At 57.4% G+C, this 23,570-nt stretch overlaps 1 protein-coding gene across 2 annotated transcripts in view; it reads right to left on the bottom strand.

Annotated features, from left to right (window-relative positions):
• TTC39C (tetratricopeptide repeat domain 39C) overlaps positions 1 to 23,570 on the bottom strand; it is a 44,075-nt gene that overhangs the window by 5,341 nt on the left and 15,164 nt on the right. For both annotated transcript variants that reach the window (XM_078594282.1, XM_078594281.1), the window contains 11 exons: positions 12,828 to 12,876; positions 12,183 to 12,311; positions 10,991 to 11,105; positions 6,297 to 6,567; positions 4,951 to 5,169; positions 4,342 to 4,510; positions 3,759 to 3,852; positions 2,797 to 2,904; positions 1,766 to 1,875; positions 836 to 959; positions 82 to 179 (listed from right to left, as the gene is read on the bottom strand). In XM_078594282.1, coding sequence (XP_078450408.1) covers positions 82 to 179; positions 836 to 959; positions 1,766 to 1,875; positions 2,797 to 2,904; positions 3,759 to 3,852; positions 4,342 to 4,510; positions 4,951 to 5,169; positions 6,297 to 6,567; positions 10,991 to 11,105; positions 12,183 to 12,311; positions 12,828 to 12,876 — 1,486 coding nt within the window. The remainder of the gene's footprint in view (positions 1 to 81; positions 180 to 835; positions 960 to 1,765; positions 1,876 to 2,796; positions 2,905 to 3,758; positions 3,853 to 4,341; positions 4,511 to 4,950; positions 5,170 to 6,296; positions 6,568 to 10,990; positions 11,106 to 12,182; positions 12,312 to 12,827; positions 12,877 to 23,570) is intronic.

Here is a 23,570-nt window from a genome sequence, read left to right as displayed (position 1 = left end):
CGCACAGAGCCACGTCGACTCAGGCTGCAAACGGGAAATGGAACAGCCCAACCTCAACCTCCGCCCGCACATTGCCCTTACCTGGATGGACTCTTCCCGGTTGCCCAGTGTCTTGTTGATGGTGCCCATGAGGAGACACTTGATGCCGGCTGATGACAGGTCGTCCACGCTTTCACACACTGCACACGCACGCACGCACGCACGCCTTGGTCTCTCAGCTAAACACAACGATAACACGTGCCCATGCGGCGAGGCAATGCCACACATTTGACCACAATACGCAGTCGCGATATGTTACGATCTCTCTTCTCTCCTTTCCTCTGCTGAAACTAAACACAACGATATTTTCGAACACAATGACACTCTACCACATCGTAATCATCTTCAACATCGGCGTTCTTTGTACACTGCTGCGTAAGGACTCTCAAACTATGGCGGTCCTTGCTTTTGCAGCGATAGCTCGGGTTAACCAATAAAAACCACAACTTCAGCGCTCTACTCACCCACAACCACACTCACGCCCCTCACTCACCCACAACCACACTCACCTCTCTACTCACAACCACACTCTCACCTCTCTACTCACCCATAACCACACACCGTAACCCCTCACCCACAACCACACTCACGCCCCTCACTCACCCACAACCACTCTCACCTCTCTACTCACAACCACACAACGTACCCCTCACCCACAACCACACTCACACCGCACCCCTGACCGGTGACCCCCCGCCTCCCCTCCCCCGTGACACGCACGCAGACACGCACGCACGCACGCACGCAGGCACGCACGCACGCACGCACGCAGACACGCACGCACGCACGCACGCACCGGTCAGCATGCGCTGCAGGTGCGTGGGCGAGCAGTTGAGCAGGGCCCTCCACAGGTAGAGCACCTCCACGGCCGCCAGCACGCACAGCTGCTGCGTCGGCTGCGTCTTCTTGAAGCGGTCGGTCTGGGGGTGCGGATTGGGTGGGGGGGGGGGGAGGTGGGCGGGGGGAGGTGGGGGGGGTAGAACTCCGGTTGGGCACAGCGACGCCGGTCTCGCCGCCGTCCTCCGCTCGCCCCGCGCGGCCGTCCCTTCGGTGAGCACCGGCGGCCTCAAACCCCTCGTCAGCTCGCTCGCCGCTCACCGCTCGCACGACACAACGGCCGCTTCGCGCCGCCTCGTTCGCGGCCACAACGCGCCTCGCTGCGGCCCGCGGGGGGTGAAGCGCCGCCGCAACGGAGCGCGCCACGGTCCCCACGGTGGGTCATCGGACGTGACAGCGACCGTCCGCTGCCTGGCCGGCGGCAGCTATGCCGCTGCACGTGGCCTCCTGCAATCCGCAGCGGCGGGGTGTTGTCTCCCCCGCCCGGTACGCAGGAGGTCGTGGGTTCGATTCCAACGCTGACCGCTGCACGTGTGTTGAACTTCTTTCCACACTGTATGTATGTAGCCAACCGTGCTAATTGGAGGTGCGGGGGAAGGACATATTTGGAGTTTGCGTGGAGGGTGAGTTTGCAGGGAGGGTGATTTGCCATGGAAAATCCCCATCCGGCGCGGTGAGATCCGGCACGGCGAAACGTGGCACAGCGAGACGTGGCACGGGGAGGCGTCCCCAACGTATGGCGACCGTCGGCGGCGTGGGGTTTGGGCCCACGCGGCACACGAGGGGGTGGGTGGGTAGCGTCGCGCCCTCGGCCGCCTTTGTCTCCCCGGTGGCGACGCCTTTGTCTCCCCGGTGGCGACGCCTTTGTCTCCCCGTTGGCGATGTTTACCTTGCGTACGGCGAACTGCTCGATCTGGTTGTTCTTGCGCTTGAACAGCTTCTGCACCTCCTTGAAGACGAGCTGCGCATCCTCCAGAGCCCCCGTGCCTCCCCGGCACACTGCGCACACGGTCCGCGCGCACCGCACGATGCGCGTCAGCGCGGCCTCCCGGCGTTTCCCTCTCCCCCCCCCGTGCGTGTAGTGACCAATTTCAGCTGTGCGGTGTCAAATTCTGCAGCCTGCACACCCGCCGTGAAGGATTTAAGCAGGGGGCTGGTTTATCGTTGTTGTGACTTGTTAACCAGCCCCTGCTGGTTAGCTCCCGCACCTCCGATTATCACGGTTGGGCAAGTACGGTGCAAAATAAATTCTACGTACACACATACTGGCTGTCTGAGCTCATCGGATTCCTCCGGGATAAAGAAGGATTCCGATTCGGGCCTCATCCCTTACTGCGACCATAACCTTTATTCTGTCCCTGGGCTGGTGGGGAAGTGAGCAGCATTGCCGTAAGAGTATTCTTTCACCCCGGGGGTTGAGATAATATATACAAGATTCTGACCCTGCGGTCCGAATTCTACAGGGTCAAAATACTCGCTCACGCTGGCCATGCCACCCACTAGCGCGCGTACCGTTGGGGTCACAACAGGCGCCCGCTTTTTCGTGTTTGGTTTGTTGTCCTTCCCCCTCCCCCCCTGCACCTCCGAAATAGAAACGGTTGGCTACGTACGGTGCAAAAGAAGTTCATTATTACACACGTATGTACAACAATTTTCCTCCCCAGCTCCGGACGGTTTTTGTAAGGCTGTACCGGTGGGCTGCAGGGGGGGGTCACTATCTTCGCACAGCGCCTCACCTGCTGTGGGGTAGGTGATGTACCTGCTGTCAGGTGGGCGATGTACCTGCTGTCAGGTGGGCGATGTACCTGCTGTCAGGTGGGCGATGTACCTGCTGTCAGGTGGGCGATGTACCTGCTGTCAGGTGGGCGATGTACCTGCTGTCAGGTGGGCGATGTACCTGCTGTCAGGTGGGCGATGTACCTGCTGTCAGGTAGGCGTAGTAGCACTGTGACCAGCGAGACTCCGTCTTGAGCCGAGCGAAGCATTCGGCCGCATCGCCAAAATCCAGCTGCAGCATGCTGCACCAGCCTGCCGGCACACACCGCGACAAGCAGCGCACAAAGGTCTCACCCCCTCCCCCCTCCACCGCGTAGCCCACGGAGACAGCTGGGCGCGAGTGCCCGGCGCACGAGGATGCGGCGTGACCGGAGCTACGCATGCGGCCGCCCTCGTCTGCCCGGGGGCTGATGTTTACCGCGTGATGCCAGGGGGGACGGGGGCTCGTTTGAGGCCGAGCTGACCCTAGACAGACGGCCAGAACCGGTCGAAATGTCGCTCGCCACTGGCGAAATCCGCCGCGGCCGATGGACGGAACCCGGCACGAAGGCAACGCGCGTCTCATCGCGATTCCCGCCGTGTTTAAGTATCGTCGTCGTCCGTGGCCGATCCACTGACGGGACGAGGGGCCCCCTCGATCCGTCGCCGTCGCTCGCGGTCTCGCGGCGCCAATGACCGTCGAGCTCGTGCCACCGAGGCCGATGTCGCCGCTCCTGTCGGGCGCGTTCCCTCCTTTGGTCGCCCCCCACCCCCGTGTTGTAAGTCGCCACCACCGGCCGTGAATGCCTTCCAGTTTGCACCGTCGAGCGCGTCGAGGCTTCCTTTCGCTCGGGCCTGCCTGGGTCGGCGACCCGGAAGACGCTTCCGCGCCCGGCACGCCACGTCCAGTATAGCTCGTCGCGAAGGCCGTGGCCTACGCGAGCGAGGGTGCCCGCCCGCCGCGGTCTATCCGGCGACCCGGCAAAACCTTCGGTGATAAAATGAACCGCTGCCCGAGTGCGAGAATCCGATCGTCTGCGGCGCCTTGCCGTGATTCCTCTGCAGCAAGCGGTGCGAGCAACGCGGTGGTGGGTGGGGGGGGGAGCGGTGCGGTACTGCCAGCTCACCGATCTCGTAGAGGCACACGTGCTGCAGCTCCCTCTGCTCGCTGGCGCACTCCAGCGCCAGCCGGAAGGACGTCAAGGCACTGTTGATTTCGCACTGCACGGCACGCAGTGAAGACAAAGAAGCCCCGCATAGCCTTTACAGACTGTTGGGGGTAAGAGCACCTATGGAGGCCGGCACGGCACACGAGGCGGTGGGTGGGTAGCGCCGTGCCCGGCCGCCTTCATCTCCCAAGTGGCGATGTTTACACACCGCCACCAGGTACTCATTTGAGGCCGAGTCGACCTAGGGGAGGTCCAGGACCGGTTCAGATTATAATCGTCACCGGCGTTGGCCTTGAGCAGCAATCGAACTCGGGCCGCTGGGTTGGTAGCGCAGCGCGCTAACTGCTGCTCTCCCGCTGGCAGGGGACGTTAGCGCAGCGCACACACACGGACACACACACACACATCGGACAGACACGTACACACACGCACGACGCGGTGGCGCGGCCAGCTGAGTTGACCTGGGAGAGGGCCAGGACCAGGGGGTGGTGGGTGATAGGAAGGGGAGGTGGTGGGGTGGGGGGGGGTGCGGTCCACCCACCCGCAGTCGCTGCACGCGGCCCTTGAAGAAGAGGAAGAGGGAGGAGTTGGGGTAGAGCGCCTCCTTCTGCCGCAGGATCTCCTCGGCCTCCCACAGCCCCGCCTGGATGTCGTCCCCGTCCAGCGCGAAGAACGGGCGCACCACCGTGTGGTACCACAGCAGCGCCAGCCTGCACGGCGGCGGTGCACCAGCAGCAGCGCAGCGGCAAGAATCGACACCGATACCGGAATTAGCCGCCGGCATGGGCGTTGACACCGGCATTCGCACCGACACCAGCATTGGCACACACGTATGTATACAAAGACGAAGAACCCAAGATGAACCACCAAGGTGGTGGGGGGCGGACGGTGGTGAATTACCACATCAGGCTCAAAACAATTCACCTCTCACCATCGCCACCACTGCCACGATCTCCACACCACCACCATCATTGCACTACCACCACCGCCATCACCACCAGCATCAGCATCACCAGCAAACCTCCGCCGCCGTCGCCATATTCACACCAACACCGTCATTGCACCACTGCCACCACCGCAGCATCACCACCACCACCATCCCCAACCACCCCCCCGCCCCCCCCCCCCGCGGCGTGACGGGCAAACCTACGTGGCGAGCGGCGCCTTCATGTCTCGGCTTTGGCTTGCGTAGGCGAGCGACCTGAGGCCCTGCTGCCGGTCCCCGGGGAAGCCCAGGAGGTTGACGATCTTGAGCAGGTTGGGCGGCACCATGGAGATGCAGAGGTGGAAGAGGCCGTAGCCGAAGCTCACGGCGCCCATCAGGCGCTGCAGGGTGGCGTGCGACGCCGAGCCCAGCTCCGCCTCCAGCCTGCCACCGTCGCCGCCGTGCGCACCAAAGACAAAGATCCCCCGTGTAGCCTTTATCGGACTGTAGGAGCAAGTGTTGTTCGCGAGTAACACCTATGAAGGCCGGCGCGGCACATGAGGGGGTGGGGTGGCCAGCACCACGCCCGGCCACCTTTGTCTCTTCAGTGGCGATGTTTACACACCGCCACCAGGTACTCATTTGAGGCTAAGTCGACCTAGGGGAGGACCAGGACCAGTTCCAATAATGGTCACCGGTTTTGGCCGGGAATCGAACTCAGGGCTCCAGGCTTCGTAGCGCAGCGCGCTAACCGCTACTGGAGTACTTTTTTTTGCGGGCAATGGTGCATGCCTCGAACTTGGCTCTGTTCCCTCATTTCCTTCCTCCTCGCGTTTGTCTCTCGGTGGCTCGGAGATGTTAACTAGCTCGCCTGATACGCAGGAGGTCCGTGGGTTCGACACCGACCCTCACGCCTGCTGTATATTTGGAGTTTGCGGTGTCTTTCTCAACATTTAGAATCGACGTGTGCGTTGAGAGTGTTTTTGGCTGCTATAAATGTCCACGTGACAAGCCACTGGGTTGAGCTGTCGTCTGTAGGCAGGTCGCCTTGGAAAAACAGGGCCTTTCCTGGTGAAATACAAAAAAAAATCGTTCATTTGGTGTTGACAAATCGGCGGTAATGTATGTACTTATGAAATTTGGACTTCTATACTTTATATTTATTGATAGTGACTTGCTTACCTTATCCGCATTTTGCACTCCTATCGTTTTTTTGTACTGTTTGTTGTCGCGACTTGCTGACCCAACCCCCTAGCTTCATAGCTCATCGGTTTCCTCGAGACTGAATAAAGTTTTCTGATTCCGATTCCGCTTTTCTTCTTACTCTGTCTGTCAATGTCTATGCTTCTGACCCCCTAATTAGATCGTGTTCAATCTGCGTGCGTTACCAGCCGTGACACACGGCTCCAAACATGGCAGGCCTCGAAGGCCGCAGCTCAAAGTGGTGAGCGAGGGATGTGAAGGACTGTGGAGCGGATGTGGAGATGGCCCAGGACAGGAATGAGAGGGCGATCAGGACTCCGCATGATCGTGGATATCACCATGGAGAAGATGAAGATGATTATTATTACCGAGCCTCGGCCGCTCCGCGCTCCGATGCGGTTGATGTCCGGCGCAGGTTCGAGTTTCCGTCCGTGCCGGGGGTTGTGGCGGTGGTGCCGGCGGCGGTTGTGGTGCTGCTGCTGCTGCTGCTGGTGGTGGTGTCGGAGGCGGTAGTGTCGGTGAGCGCCAGCTGCTGCTGCTGACGGCGGTGCGAGGCGGCGTGCAGCTCGCTCACCTCGCGGTAGCACCGGTCGTACACCTTCCACGCCTTGCGCAGGATCCAGCCGCCCTTGATGTACGCTGTGCGGGCATGGTGAGACATGGCACGGTGAGATGTGGCACGGTGAGAAGTGGCACGGTGATATGTAGCACAGTGAGACGGGGTACGGGGAGATGTAGCACAGTGAGATGTGATATGGTGAGATTTGGCACAGAAAGACATGGCACGGCGTGGTACGGTGAGATGTGGCACGGTAAGATGTGGTACGGTGAGATGTGTCACACGGCGAGACATGGCATGGCGTGGTACAGTGAGGAACGGTGGCACGGTGAGCTCTGACATGGTGAGACGTGGCACGGCGTGGTGGTACAACGTAGAACGGCACTGTGCAACACCTCCCACACCCACGACTTGCATGGATGGCTACGTCCGGTGCGAAAGAAGTTAAATATATACATGTACGAATGGCACAATGTATGGCATTGGCAAGCTGTGTTCTTTCAGCACATAGCACGGATTAGATACATATAAATATATATAAACACGTATATGTGTGCCTGTGTGCCTAAAGAAGGAAGATTTGCATTTGTTCCCAGATGCACGTGTGCCTTTTTTTCTCTCTTCGGTTTGATCAAGTGTGTATTTTTATTCATGAAGGGCTTACTTTGCGATACGCTTGGATGACCGCACCAGTTTACACCAAATCGAAATAATTCCCATTAGTGAATTTAACCCACGACCTCCTGCATCGCAGGCGAGGTAGTTCACATCTCGCCACCGTGGCGTCCTTTGGTTTGTTGTCCTTCCCCCGCACCTCCCGATTAGCGCGGTCGGCTACGTACGGTGCAAAAGAAGTTCAACATGGATGCATACATCCTCCCACTCCTCGTGTCCGAGTGGTAGTAAACATCGCGGGGCTCTGCCCTGTCGGCCCGAGCCGTCCCCGGCACCACCCGGATACGATCCCTGGCACATCCCTCCTCCTCTCCCCGAGCGGTGGCCGACAATTAAGGTATCGTTGCAATTAATTTAGAGACAACGGAACCCCGACAATGCTGGGGACACTCGTAGGAAACATGCAGGGACTCCCTCCTGTGCCCTCCCCGCCCCACCGCTGCCCCACGCCAACACCCCACACAAGCGAACCCTGACCCCAGTCGCTGGGGTGAAGATGAGAATTTTACGAGGACAGGGAGAAAGACAAAATGTGCACCGCCCTCCACCACCACCAGCAGCACCCCCCCCCCCGCCGGCCCTGCCCCCCCTACATCCTCACACTCCATCACATCACCATCGCCCCCCTCCCAACATCGCACCCTTACCACCCCCACCCTCGCTACCCACCTCCGGCCCTCTCCGTCTCCATGGCAACGCACATCGTGCATGTGAAGGGCTTCCTAATCTCCACGGTTATTTTATTCACCCGTTTATGTTTGTGTGTGTGCGCGTGTGTATTTGTCTTTGTGTGCGCATTTGTGTGTGTGTTTTGCGTGAGATGCGGTAATGTATTGGTTAGTGCGCAAGTATTATGAACCCGGCAACCCAAGTTCGATTCCCGCTCACGACCAATAACAGCGACCAATGTCCTCTAGGTCGACTCAGCCTTACATGAGTATATAGTTCAGTGCGTAAAAAGATCGACATTGGGGAGACAAACGCAGTCGGACGTGGTGCTCACCACCCACTGACTCGTGTACAGTGTCGGCCTCCGTAGGTGCTCGTTAAAGGCTACACGGGGGATCTTTGTCTTTGTGCGTATAAGTGAATGACTGATGGCGGCAGTGAAAGAGGCATCGATTTTTTGGCAGTGTTATGTTTGTGCAGACGAGGGTCATAATTATCATCATCATCAGCAGCAGCAGCAGTATCATTATCAGCAGCAGCAGCAGCAGCAGCAAAACCATTAGCAGGAAAATCATCATAATCACCAAACTCGTGATCGTTAAAATAACAAAAAGCGACAGAATCACCTTCGTCACCCTTAGCAGTTGCAACACCATCAGCATCACTGGCCATTCCCATCACAAACACCATCATCGTCATCATTATCCGTAGCAAGTAGCAATATCATCATCATCACCACCATCACCATCATCCACAAATTAAATGTGACCGGTCTAGCTATTTGCATTTTCTAAAAAAAAACATTCCACTCACAGCCGTGGACACTCCATCTGGGAGAGAAATTGTGGTCACGATGTTAAAGATAACAGCAGCAGCAGCAGAGTCAAATGGAGAATTAGTTAAAAATAAATGGAACACAGAGACTGAAAACATTACTGTGGGCTTTGCTCCAACCCCATTATTAACCCTTTCGGACAGGGCGATGGTATTTTCCCAAGCAAAATTGTACTTGATTAGAGATCAACCTGGCACACCACCATGCATTCAGAAGCAGATAAACTAAGTAACCACTGCGTGGGGAGCCGACATTGGGCATCCCGATGGAGAGACCGGGCCCCACCAATGGGGACGTGGCACGTCCATCACTGGCTCAGCGGTCACCAAAAAAAAAAAACAGATGGAGATAAACATCCTCGAACGACGCGAGCCAAATAATTCCATTTGGGAATGTTTTCCACTCGTGTTCCGAACCGTGTTATCAGCGTCACGCCATGAGACGCGGAGATTTTCGATTTGGAATTCTTGCAGCTTGTGTCAGAGAATGAGGAGGGAGGTTGACGTTACGCGCGACTACTTCTGAGGTCACTCTAAATCGGCCTCCTCCTCCACACGAGCCATCACGCATATGACCCCACTTCTGCCGTTATGCTGCCGAAAAAACGGTTTCGTGTGGTGTCGTGACGTTGTTAGTGCGAGCCCGAAGACGCATAAATAAGATAATGTAACCGAACCCACAAAAAAATGACATTTCCCTTACTCGTGAAAATTCTAGGAATGCCCAACCGATCCATCCCCACTAACACCGCGTCTTCGCAGAGCCGATCACTCGCGGATGAAAGCTCACGACGGACCCGATGCCAAAAATAGCCGATGACCTCACTGTCTGTCTCTCGCTCCCTCCCTCCCCACAGCTCCTCCGGGCGACCGCGAGCCTTCGCCGATATTCGTCTCGTTAACTCGTGTCGTTGCGCACTTAGGGGGCCGGAAATAATCGCAATGGGGTCACGACTCTACCCCCACCCCCCCCATCTCCTGTCGCTCTTGCTTCATCTGCCTCCCGCCCCCTGCCTCCCCCTCTCCTCCGCCAGCGCTAATTACAAAACGTGCCCGCTCAGTGACTGGTCGACTGCAGTAGGCCCAGAGGCAGGACCGTAGCAGATTTGAAGAAATGTGTTTTCAATCGAGCATAGCTCCTCCCAGTGGCTTCCTAATATCGGAAGAGAGCGTTCCAGATGGTTGCAGAAGCGCATCCGAAAGTATATACTGGATGTGGTGAGCTGCATATGGACGAAATGTTTGCGGTTCACCGACCCAGACAAACCCGGCTGAAATAAAACCCTGACCCAAGCGATATTCTCGGCAGCTCCGGGAAAGGATGCGGGGATTATTTAAAAAACAAAAAGATACATGCTATAATCTGAGCACTTAGGGTTAGTAGCCTTTATCAGCGACGACAGGGAATTAAATTTTGAAGATGCACGGGGCCCGGCTGAATTCGACCCCAACCTTGCTGCGAGCAACAGCGGAGTTGACAGAGCGAGAGAGAATTATCGCTGGGACCGCCGAACTGAGCACCCCTGTCCGTGTGTCTGTACGTGCGCAGCTCTTTATTATCTTCCCAATCCACTGCTGGATGGCAGACTTCCCAACGCCGTGCGGATCGTCGGGATTGTTTGACCGTTACTTCACCACGCCGGTCAGTAGTGCGGGTCGGTGAAAGTGGTGGGCGGCGGCGGGGGTGGGTAGTTAGGGATGTGGGATACATAGAAGTACTGCGCAACAATGGATTTTGCCGCACTGCCCTCCGATGGCCGCTGTGTGGCACAGCTGCACAGCGGCCTATGGCAACCTGGCTCACCCGACGGTCGCGCCGTTCAAGCACCGCGCGGGGATCAAAACCCCGCTTAGCTTCTGAAATCTGACGAGATCGGGCACATTGCAGGTGATTTGCACCCGAAACACCCCTGAATATCCCTATAAATGTATGCTGAACTTTCGTTCGCACCGAACGTAGCCAAGCGTGCCAATCAAAGATGCGGGGGAAGGACAACGAAACTAAACACGAAGAGCAGTTCGCAAAAAAATTCGTTTTTGATCCAGATTTAAAAGTGCACAGCCCCAGTGGCGTCCGAAAGTGGCGCGACGTCTTCCTTCGACGGCCGACCAAAAGCCGCTGCTGCGAGGATAAAGAGACCCCCCCCCCCCCCCCCCCCCCGTATAAAGGAGACAGACACGGGGGTGAGGACCCCTTGAGAAATCTGGCTCACGATGCCGGGGACTGGTATGTGCGTGCGCGTGCGTGTGTGTGCGTGCGTGCGCAAGGGCGCGTGCCTCCAGCGGGCTCATCGGAGCTCCACGGCGCCGCGCGAGCGCGCACACCTGACAGCTCCTGCTTGACGAAGGCGAGCACGGCCAGGTAGAGCTGGCAGTCGGCGACGATGATCTGCCTCTGCAGGCGATCCTCCAGCGTCGGCGAGGGCTTCGCGTCCTCCGCCTGGGCGGGGGACGGCGCAAAGGGGGCGGACGCGCGGGGAGAGGACAAAGCGCGGTTTTTCGAGCGTTCGTTTCGCCCCTGGGAAAAGCGCCGGGGGGTGAGGGGGGGGGCGAGGGAGGAATCTCGAGGCTCTCTCGAGGGTTCCTGGTCCTGCCGAGTTTCGTAGTTGGCGGGAAGATGATTGGGATGTCAGAATCAAAATCTGTCTTCCTACTGGAGGAGGGATCCCATTAAGCTCTTTCTCACTGATGTCCAGTCGGGGCACAGGGTCAGACCGTTACAACAACAAACGATACAAAAAAAAAACACGATGGGAGTGCAAAGTATAGGACAGGAATATAAATCACTGTCAAAATATATACACATTTAACTAAACAATTTTTTGGTTTAGTTTAAATCTTACCAGGAGTAAAACAAGCAGCGCCGGGGGAGCGCTCCCTGGTGCCGCGTCAACCGCGCGCGCGCTCGCGGTGAGCGGTTGTCCGGTGAAAATAAAAGCAGGGGAAACATTTCCGTTGGGGCTTGCGAGAGTGAGTGCGAGTGAGTGAGCGTGAGCGCGCGGGCGGGCGGGAGGGTAGGCCGGCGGAGGTTGATGGGAACAGACCGGCCATCGATCGACGAGGCCCAAACGCCGAGGGCAGGGTCGAGCCCAAGAGACGACGGCCCCCCCCCCCCCCCGTACGGCAGAGGTCGCAACCGGGTACCCGATACCCGTACCTTACCCAATACCCGGCTATGGGTACCCGTTTGCGACCCTGGTGCGGCCGGGAACGGGTACGGGTATGGAATCAAAACCCGTGTGCGACCTCTGCCATACGGTGTCACCTAGCGTGGCTTCTCTCTGCACGGATTCGCAGCTGCGCGGTATTCCTTGCCCTACCGACGGTTCGGTAAGCACCGCGGGGGACGCGGTTCGCAGCGGCGGTCGGGGAGGCCACGTCGGCACGGTGGGCGCACCGCCGACCGCGCCAACGTCCTGGACTCGTGACCCAAACCCCTTAATGGTGACCCCCCCCACCCCCCCCCCCTTCGGGGGAACGCGAGGCGAGGGGAGGGGTCACGCGACCGGGTGCTCACGCTCTTCTTCATCTTGCTCTTGATGGCGTCGATGACTCCCACCTCGTCGGCACCGCACAGCCGCTCCGTGCTGCGCAGGTCCTCGGACGCCGTGTGCAGCTTCTCCTCCTCGAACGTCATGAGCGCTTGCTGGGGGTGACACCCACGCGCAGGGGGTGTCGGTGGGGGGGGGGGGGGTGGGACGGGGGGGGGGGCGGAGGGGGACACACACGCATGCATGCGCGTACGTACACAAGAGACGAACACAGATCCGTCGTGTAGCCTTTGTAGCAGTGCTGTTAGCGAGCAGAACCTATCTGTGAAGGCCGGCCCGGCACACGACAGGGGGTGGGTGATCAGCAGCACCGCACCCGGCTGCCTTTGTCTCCCAAGTTTACACGGCGCACCGGGTACTCATGCAAGGTTGATTTAGGGGGAGGCCCTGGGATGGGGTTCAGATATAGCGCAGTGCACTAACCATTGCGCCACCGCTCCCCATATTACATACATACCCACCGTGTGAGTTATGGTGTGGCTCAGACACACGTGTGTGGGTTATAGTGCGGCTGAGACACACGTGTGTGGGTTATCGTGTGGCTCAGTCGCACGCGTGGGCTCACGGGTCAGGAGTGAGAACGCCCGCACTATGAGGAAACCGCCACTCACCAGGAAACTGACGAAACTCGCCCCGAAGCTCATCAAGGGCCCCGACGTCCTGCCAACGACACGATCACATCGGGGTGGGGGGTGAGACCGCATGCAAAGACAAAGATCCCCACCCCGCTCTGTATAGGCATACGATGCTGTTGCGCAAGTGCTGTTAGCGAGCAGCTATGAAGGCCGGCACGGCATACGAGGGGGTGGGTGGCCAGCACCACGCCCGGCCGCCTTTGTCTCCCCAGTGGCGATGTTTTACACTCATTTGAGGCCGAGTCAACCGAGGGGAGGTCCAGGACTGCTTCAATATATTCGTCGCCGGTGTTGGCTGCGAGCGGGAATCGAACTCGGGTGACCGGGGTTCGTAGCGCAGTGCTCTGACCGCCGTGCTACACACGCACGCCCGTAATGCACGCACGTAACGCACGCTTGTAATGCACGCATGGAACACACGTGCATGGAACACACGCATGGAACACACACACGCACGCATCTGCTGCCACTCCACGTCTAGAAATCATCGGCAAACACCAGAGAGCTTTGCAAATCAGTCGCCCTAAGCGGTGAATCACGTTTATTTAAAATCGCGGCTCAGCAGCTCGTCGCTTCTGCCAACAACCTGTCAGCAGCGCCTAAAGGTTTACTGGACGAATCCGAGGTTGGGTTTTAATGTTTGCGTTTTTTTTTCTCCCTCTCTCTCTCTCTTAAGCAATAAAGCTCGATGCTACGTGCACGCGCAGTGCCTTTGGTCAATCCGCCCAACGCCGTGCGGGGTCGAACCACCCCGCTGGTCAGTGTGGCTGGATGAAGGTGGCGGAGGATATTTGTTGGGGGCTCGCGGGAGTCATTGCGCACAAAGTGCTCGCCACAAGTGAACCACGGCACCTCGCTCATCTCGTCTAGGAGCATAAACCGGCACGCGAGCTCCGGTCATCCTCGCAGCGGGGCTTGTGGCTCAGCCATCGACCAAAGACGGTCGCTCCATCGCGCGCTTTCAGATGCGCTTCTGCGGCCATCTGGAACGCTCTTCCTTCCGATATTAGGAAACCACTGGAGCTTTGCACTTTTTAAACCTCGATTGAGAACTCATTTCTTAAAAAAACGCTTCTTGCGTTTCGTTTGTTGTCCTCCTCCCGCAACTACGATAAGTACGGTTGGCTATGTACGGTGCTAAAGAAGTTCAACATACATGCAGTACAAGAAAGTGAAATGAAGTGGTGGCGGAAAAAACAAAACCACGGAATGTAATTTTTGTTGTGCGGTCATTGATGACCAGGCAGAGACCATGAACTCACTACAACCCCCACAATCTGGTGTGACCACTGGCGGCTGAAACCCGGCATCGAGCCCCGGAGTGGCGGCTCAGCATCGCTGACTCGGCAGTGCCAGGTAAGGCCCACTAAGCTAGACAGCTCTTTGTCAGAAGCGACGTGGCCACAGCCCAACGAGGTGGTTTATCACGTGGAAATGTACAGCAGCCAAATCCTCTGAACGCACGTTCATTCTCAATGTGGAGGGGAAAAACCGGAGGACCCGGAGAAAAGTCCACGCGACCAGCGTGAGAGAGACACGCAGACTCGACACACACAGGCGCCAGGGGTCGGGATCAAACCCACGTCCTCTAGGAGACCAGGCGAAGGTAGTTCACAACTCGCCCCCGCGGCGCCCCCACCTGAGTCACAGCCGCTCCCTCGCGACTCAACCTTTCATTGCCCCCCCCCCCCCACCATTGACGCTGCTCACTCCACTCACTCCATGGCCACCGGATCCGCCACCGTGCAGTGAGAATCGCTCGCGCGATCGTTACGCCGCCACCGCTGCCCGATGACGAGTCACCGTTTCGAGCTCACGGTTCCATTCAAGAAGCCAAAACCTCCAATCGATTCGACTCGGGGTGTGGGTTGGGAGGGGGGGGTGGCAGTGGAGGGGGGGGGCAGCGGGGGTGGTGTGGACCCACCGAGTGCCCTAACGTTCTGTACAATTGCAGCACCTTTCGTTAATCCACTGCTGGATGAGAAGCACTCCCTCACTTCCCCCGCTTCACCCTCCCCCCCCTCACGCGACATGGACGGGGGGGGGGCACTTGTTGAGGACGCGTGCGCAACGGACGCACGATGATTGACGCTTCGGAACGGGGCCGGCCTCTTCAGGTCACCAGGAAAGTGCAAAGCGGAGAGACGAACACGAGGAGACGCGCGTTGACATTTCACAAGAAACGTGACCCCCGCGGTGGGGATCGGCGCTGAACCGGACGGCGGGTGACTCTCTCGCCCGCGAATCTCTCGCCCCGTGACTCTCTCGCCCGTGACTCTCTCGCCCGTGACTCTCTCGCCCGTGACTCTCTCGCTCTTGACTCTCTCGCCCCGTGACTCTCTCGCCCGTGACTCTCTCGCCCGTGACTCTCTCGCCCCGTGACTCTCTCGCCCGTGACGCTCGTGCTGTGACTCTCTCGCCCCGTGAATCTCTCGCCCCGTGACTCTCTCGCCCGTGACTCTCTCGCCCGTGACTCTCTCGCCCCGTGACTCTCTCGCCCGTGACTCTCTCGCCCGTGACTCTCTCGCCCGTGACTCTCTCGCCCGTGACTCTCTCGCCCCGTGACTCTCTCGCCCGTGACTCTCTCGCCCGTGACTCTCTCGCCCCGTGACTCTCTCGCCCGTGACTCTCTCGCCCGTGACTCTCTCGCCCCGTGACTCTCTCGCCCCGTGACTCTCTCGCCCGTGACTCTCTCGCCCGTGACTCTCTCGCCCCGTGACTCTCTCGCCCGTGACTCTCTCGCCCGTGACTCTCTCGCCCCGTGACTCTCTCGCCCGTGACTCTCTCGCCCGTGACTCTCTCGCCCGTGACTCTCTCGCCCCGTGACTCTCTCGCCCGTGACGCTCGTGCTGTGACTCTCTCGCCCCGTGAATCTCTCGCCCCGTGACTCTCTCGCCCGTGACTCTCTCGCCCCGTGACTCTCTCGCCCGTGACTCTCTCGCCCGTGACTCTCTCGCCCGTGACTCTCTCGCCCCGTGACTCTCTCGCCCCGTGACTCTCTCGCCCGTGACGCTCGTGCTGTGACTCTCTCGCCCCGTGAATCTCTCGCCCCGTGACTCTCTCGCCCGTGACTCTCTCGCCCGTGACTCTCTCGCCCCGTGACTCTCTCGCCCGTGACTCTCTCGCCCGTGACTCTCTCGCCCCGTGACTCTCTCGCCCGTGACTCTCTCGCCCGTGACTCTCTCGCCCGTGACTCTCTCGCCCCGTGACTCTCTCGCCCCGTGACTCTCTCACTCTTGACTCTCGCCCCGTGACTCTCTCGCCCGTGACTCTCTCGCCCCGTGACTCTCTCGCCCGTGACTCTCTCGCCCCGTGACTCTCTCGCCCGTGACTCTCTCGCCCCGTGACTCTCTCGCCCGTGACTCTCTCGCCCCGTGACTCTCGCCCCGTGACTCTCTCGCCCCGTGACTCTCTCACTCTTGACTCTCGCCCCGTGACTCTCTCGCCCGTGACTCTCTCGCCCCGTGACTCTCTCGCCCCGTGACTCTCTCGCCCGTGACGCTCGTGCTGTGACTCTCTCGCCCGTGACTCTCTCGCCCGTGACTCTCTCGCCCCGTGACTCTCTCGCCCGTGACGCTCGTGCTGTGACTCTCTCGCCCCGTGAATCTCTCGCCCCATGACTCTCTCACTCTTGACTCTCGCCCCGTGACTCTCTCGCCCGTGACTCTCTCGCCCCGTGACTCTCTCGCCCGTGACGCTCGTGCTGTGACTCTCTCGCCCCGTGAATCTCTCGCCCCGTGACTCTCTCGCTCTTGACTCTCTCGCCCGTGACTCTCTCGCCCCATGACTCTCTCACTCTTGACTCTCGCCCCGTGACTCTCTCGCCCGTGAATCTCTCGCCCCGTGACTCTCTCGCCCGTGACGCTCGTGCTGTGACTCTCTCGCCCCGTGAATCTCTCGCCCCGTGACTCTCTCACTCTTGACTCTCGCCCCGTGACTCTCTCGCCCGTGACTCTCTCGCCCGTGAATCTCTCGCCCCGTGACTCTCTCACTCTTGACTCTCGCCCCGTGACTCTCTCGCCCGTGACTCTCTCGCCCGTGACTCTCTCGCCCGTGACTCTCTCACTCTTGACTCTCGCCCCGTGACTCTCTCGCCCGTGACTCTCTCGCCCGTGACTCTCTCGCCCCGTGACTCTCTCACTCTTGACTCTCGCCCCGTGACTCTCTCGCCCGTGACTCTCTCGCTCTTGACTCTCTCGCCCCGTGACTCTCTCGCCCGTGACGCTCGTGCTGTGACTCTCTCGCCCCGTGACTCTCTCGCTCTTGACTCTCGCCCCGCGACTCTCTCGCCCCGTGACTCTCTCGCTCTTGACTCTCGCCCCGCGACTCTCTCGCCCCGTGACTCTCTCGCTCTTGATTCTCGCCCCGCGACTCTCTCGCCCCGTGACTCTCTCGCCCCGTGACTCTCTCGCCCCGTGACTCTCTCGCCCCGTGACTCTCTCGCCCCGTGACTCTCTCGCCCCGTGACTCTCTCGCCCCGTGACTCTCTCGCCCCGTGACTCTCTCGCCCCGTGACTCTCTCGCCCCGTGACTCTCTCGCCCCGTGACTCTCTCGCCCCTTGACTCTCTCGCCCGTGAATCTCTCGCTCTTGACTCTCTTGCCCCGTGACTCTCTCGCCCGCGAATCTCTCGCTCTTGACTCTCTCGCCCCTTGACTCTCTCGCCCGTGAATCTCTCGCTCTTGACTCTCTTGCCCCGTGACTCTCTCGCCCGTGAATCTCTCGCTCTTGACTCTCTTGCCCCGTGACTCTCTCGCCCGTGAATCTCTCGCTCTTGACTCTCTCGCCCCTTGACTCTCTCGCCCGCGAATCTCTCGCTCTTGACTCTCTTGCCCCGTGACTCTCTCGCCCGCGATTCTCTTGCTCTTGACTCTCTCGCCCCCTGACTCTCTCGCCCCGTGAATCTCTCGCTCTTGACTCTCTCGCTCCGTGACTCTCTCGCCCGTGAATCTCTCGCTCTTGACTCTCTCGCCCCGCGACTTGCTCGCCCGTGACGCTCGTGCTGTGACCCGTCCGTTGTCACAACGGGCGTCAACCCCCCCGTGTCGGGTTCTGCTTGAATAATTCACGTCTCGCCATTGCCAAACGAGCGCCGGGGTTATTGCTTAGCATTCCTACATCGAAGCGTATTCATGCGGGAAACGTCAGGGTTAGACAAAGCGATAATAATGTAACGTGCGCGGCCGAGCCGTGCGGATAGATTATACGAGAAAAGCACGCCTGACTGATGAGACGCTGCGTGTCTAAACCGGTCCGGGGTTTGCTCGCCCTGAAACAACGCCGCTGAAACTACACACTCCCCAGAAGGCCGTGCAGCCGATGGGTGGTGTCAGAAATGCTTTTATGTAATCATTGTTTACGTGAAAAGACAGATTACGTGAATGAGACGGAATGTCCTCTCAATTGTCTGATGCCAGGTGAGATGGAACTTCCTTTCTCCAGCAATCCGTGCTGTCGACTCCCTGCACCTGTTCTGTCCAGGCCTCAAGACCGATCCCTATTTTATTTGCCTCTGCCTCACAGCGGCTGCCCCTCTCCACCATTGAAACATGTGGACGCTCCGACTGATGCTCCTGCTGTTGTGGAGTGACTCATGCAGCCAGCTATGGCTGCAGAGTTTGGTAGTACATGTTGTTTACGTCGTTTATTGTGAAAATTCGGTCACAGTTCCTATGATCACTGTTTCATTGCTTTTATGGCTTTATTTTGGTGATTTTCGAAAAGTTTTTCGGTTTGGCCATGTTTGTTTGTTGTAGTACAGAGTTAGACTGATGGCCTTAATCTAAGTTATCTTGTGGTTGTTGTTGTTGTTTGACTTGCATCCCACTGGGATTTTTGCAAACAGCGTTGGTGTACGGTGCTTTTTCTGCAATATTTAGCTGTCTTTTCTTGGATTTTCTGTTTACACATAGTCACTTTAAGATGTTTTCTTGTTCATGTTTTTGTTTTTTGTTTGTTGCAGTTGCACCCGATTCAAGAGCCGAATGGCTCACAGGGCTATACCTAACAAATGAACTTGAACCAAAGGAACATGCCAAACCGTTGTTCCGTGCGGAGCGCCTCGCGAGGAGTGAGAGATGCGATCGCCTTCAGATGCCACGCGAACACAAAGTGGCGCTGTAATTATTTTTCCGTACGACATTCCAGCATCGCGGTCAAACTACGATTAATCAATAGTGGTACGGTAGGTACCTTTACAGGCCGCCCTATTTAATGAGGCCTTTCATTCAGGAAAGCCTCGCACCGAGTCTTGGGCTCTTCGTCGAAGGAGGGCGCTGCTACATCGGGACGTATGGCCAATTCCATCGTCAGGGGAACCACGGGGACTCAGATGAAGGCCACCACGCACACAAAGGGGGGCCAACACCCAAAGCTTCGCACTCACAGAGATTTAAAAACACACTGAACCACGCCATTTTTATTTTACCAAGTAAATGCCCCCATTCAGCTATATGTAGCTCAGAAGCGACCCGGCTACCACAAACGATAGCCGAACGAAGTGGCTTAGCATCACGTGGAAATGCATCGCGGCCAAATACTCGAAACGCACGTCGATTCTCAACGTGGAGGGGAAAAAACCAGAGGACCCGGAGAAAAATCCACGCAACCACGGGGAGAGAGACACGCAAACGCCAAATGAACAGGCGTAATGGTGGGGCTCGAACCCACGACCTCCTGCATACCTGGCGACCGCTGTACTGCCGTCTCCTGCTAACCTCGCAGGCCCCAAGCCTACAACACGTGGCAGGTGCTTGTGGTCTCCCATTGAAGTAGTTACCAGGCTCAACGCTTGCTTCGTTTCCGAGGTCGGACAACAATTGACGCATTCAGGCTGATTTGGTCACAGGCTGTAACGAGTGGCGGCATGCTTTGTGATGTCAAAATCTAATGTGCAACATCTTTGTAGTGTGTCGGAGACTTTGTAGTGTGCATGTGTGTGTGGTAAGCACTGGTGCGGTGTGTCAACATCGTCACTACGGAGACAAAAGCAGCCGAGCCTGGTGGTGGCCACCCACAACTTCTGTGTGCTGTGCCGGCCTTACTAGGTGCTCGCTAACAGCACTTGCCCCTACAGTCTGTTAAGGCTACACGGGGGATCTTTGTCATTGTGAGCACGGTAGAGGGCAGCAGTAGCGTCGTGATTAGAGTGAAACTAATGACCCGAGTTCGATTCTCGCTCACGGTCAACACCAGTGAACTGTTCCTAGGCCTCCCCTAGGTCGAATCAGCCTCAAATGAGAACCTGATTGAACGTGAAAACATCACAAATCGGGTAACAAAGGCGGTCAGGCATGGTGCTGACCACCCACTCCCTCGCGTGCTGTGCCAGCCCTCATAGGAACTCACTAAAGCCACTTGCCCCAGCGGTCTGTTTAAAGGCTATACGGGGCTTCTTTGTCTTTGGGTGTGAGCACAGCCTCACGTCTCGTGGCGGGCTAGCCGGCAGACGAACGCGACAGACGCACGTATCAACGCCCGGCACTAAAACTCAAGAGTCACGGGGTACGTCAAGTGTGACGGACGCAAGCCACCCCCCATCGCTGCCCCCCAGTCGCCAGGACCCGCTCAATGCAGGCTGCGCCACACGCCGTCGGCAAAACGCTCACGTAACCGCACACTTTGTGCCGATTCGGCAGAATAAATTCTAAGGCTTTGAGCTTGGCAGTAGTTCAAGCTTGGTTCAATGCATACAGCACTTTTATACTTTGGCAGCGTCACCACTCTTGCGCAAGAGGCAGATTATAAGTTTGATTTTATTTTTAAGGTGGGGGGGGGGGGGCGCGGGGGGCGAACATTGCACTTGTGCAGAGGTGGTCGCATAGCTCGGAGTTCAGAGACCTCCGAGCCGGAGGTCTCTGAGATTCTGGGTCGGTCAACACACACGCAAACAACGAAAGACCCCATCACAATCAATTTGGTTGTGCACTTCAATTTGGATAGTTTCCAGCTCTGACAATGAACAATATCGGTTTGGCAATGAACATCACGTGGCAGAGCGGGTGGGAAAAGCGCTGAAGCGCCCGCCTCCCCCCCCCCAAAACCCCTCCTATTGTGCGGATCGGAGTTCACGTTCAGGCAATCTCGGAAGTAGTTTTGGGATATCCACTTCCGTGGGCCATTCTCGAACTATGGGAGAGTCGCACTGCTCCAAGGGATATCCGAACGGATTCTTCGCCTCATGACCTGATGGCGATGACACCGGCGCGATAAAATTGCGGGAAAAGAGAAGCGCAAAATCAGATCGCATTTACCCTGCGGCCATTCACCGCAGGCTTATTGGGTCGAATCATGATCCTGAACCGCAATAATCCATCAGAGGTGTGTTGAATCGCAGAATTCATTCAGGACGCGGCTAATCAGTTTCAAGTCGAAATTAGCTCCACATCAAGGATTCTGTCCAATCACGGTCAGTTGTAGTGAGGACACCACTGTAAAAATGACACGTAAATCACAGCACACGGCGCACGTCCGCTCACAGAGGGATCGCTCCGTTTAGGGAAGGCGACGAGTTAGCTGCAAGACGGTAAAAAAACGAGACCACGAGAACGCGAGCTTCGAAAAGGCGACGACGGATCCCTGATCAGATCAACCACCGGCTCGAGGTTCAATTTGCAAAGCCACCAAACGACACGCGATTGCACCCTTCGAATCATCAAATGAGCGCCGGTCGTCGTTTTGTCGCGCGCTCTTGCCACTTCATGGAAACAAAGTTAGCGGAGGGAGGCACGGCGCGGAAATTAGCGGACGCCGCACGCGAGAGACGCCAGGGACCCTCCAGGGATGGAGGGGCTGAGCCGCTAAAGATTTCGTGCGCGCCGGTGACCCGCTCATGGCGAGCGTCTGGGCGAGGGCCTTGCCAGCTGAAACGGCCACAGGACCTCATCGCATTTCTTTCTTCGGTCCACTTCCGAGAGGAACATCCTTTTGTTTTGCTGCACTTCTCTCTCTCTCGCTCTCTCCATCACGCTGGGAGCTCCCGACGTTTAGTCTCTTGACCTGTCCCAACCTCTCCACCCACCCCCCCCCCCGCCAAAAAAGTATTTTCTATACTTCTTTTACTGCGCGGTTCCATTCAAGAAGCTGTGTCGACGGAACGAAGGAGGCGCGCGGTTACTAGTGGCCCGAAGCGAGACCTATACTGGATGTGGTGTGCTGGGTGCGGAAACATTTTCATGTGTCTTAAGCTATCCCGTCAAGACGTGGACCCAAACCCACAACGCAATGCTGGCCCCACCACTGCTGGCATCGGTCCGCAACTCATGTTGTGTGTGGTCGACTACGAGCCACGGCCAACGCGAGTGACAATTATCTGAACCGGTCCTGGGCCTCCCCTATGTCGACTCGGCCTCAAATGAGCACCAGGCACGGTGCGTGAACTTGAGCGCCGGGGGAGACAAAGGTTGCCGGGCGTGGTCCTGCCCACACACCGTCCTCTTGTGAGGTTTAACCGGCCTTTGCAAGTGCTCGCTAACAGCACTCGCCTCAACAGTCTGTTGCTATTTATGGTGCAGTCTTCAACTCTTATTACCCACTGAGGCCTGTCTATTTATCCGCTACGAAGAAGGGCCATTGCCAAAAACGTCACCTATTATCGATTGTTTTTTACTTCTAAGGCCACAGCGTTGTTGACGACCGTATCGAGGGTTTCTGCTGTGGTTAATTATGCTCGGGCGCCACAGCAAATACAGCAGCGGCACGACGGGATCATTCGTCAAAACTACATATATATCTTTCGATTTAAAGCTTTCGTGACTGCAGGGATTCATCTTCTTGGTTCTTTCGGTAAAGTCACGTAGAAGGGAAGTAATAAAATAATAAAAATAAAACAATAAAATAATTCTCACGACGTTTCGGCCACAACGCAAGCAGCCGTCCTCAGGTGAGGACCAAGAAGATACATATATATCTATTTATATAATATATATCTATATATAGATATCTAGATATATGTAGGACCACTGTCTTAATACAGTACGTGATGAGCGATGGTATAGTTGCTAATGCAAGTACTGTACGTACATGTAGCCCTGCAGCTATTAAACTGTTTTTTTTATTTTAATGGTAAGGCCCACTGAGCTATATCGCTCTTTTTCAGAAGCGACATGGTCACAAATGATAGCTCAACGAAGTGGCTTATCATCATGTGGACATTTATAGCAGCCAAATTCTCTAAAACGCACGTTGATTCTATATGCGGAGAGAAAAACCGGAGGACCCGGAGAAAAATCCACACTTCCACGGGGAGAGAGGCACGCAAACTCCAAATATACACAGCAGGCGTCAGGGGCGGGATCGAACCCACGACCTCCTGTATACCAGGCGAGATAGTTAACATCTCCTAGCCACCGTGATGATGATGAGAGAGAGACACGCAAACTCCAAATATACACAGCAGGCGTCAGGGGCGGGATCGAACCCACGACCTCCTGTATACCAGGCGAGATAGTTAACATCTCCTAGCCACCGCGGTGCCATGTGACGCAGCAACTGCTATGGGCACCGTGATCGCCCATTCAAGCACAACGCAGGCCGAACCCTGGCTTTGCTTAAGGGGGCTGCTGATGATGTTGTGCACAGTCCCGGTGATGTAGCCATGGGCTAGGGAGGGGGGGAGGGCCGTTGAAATGCGTGTTCTTTGTGCCGCGCATGGAATGTCAAATGTTGCCATCAGTAAAAATAAAATAGAAAACGTACGGGAAAGAGACACGAGCTACTGAGG

Source organism: Lampetra planeri, chromosome 5 (assembly GCF_965212315.1).
Source record: "Lampetra planeri chromosome 5, kcLamPlan1.2.h2, whole genome shotgun sequence".
Lineage (NCBI taxonomy): Eukaryota > Metazoa > Chordata > Hyperoartia > Petromyzontiformes > Petromyzontidae > Lampetra > Lampetra planeri.
Note: the sequence above shows the minus strand (reverse complement) of the source record. Positions and strands in the feature narration are given on the sequence as shown.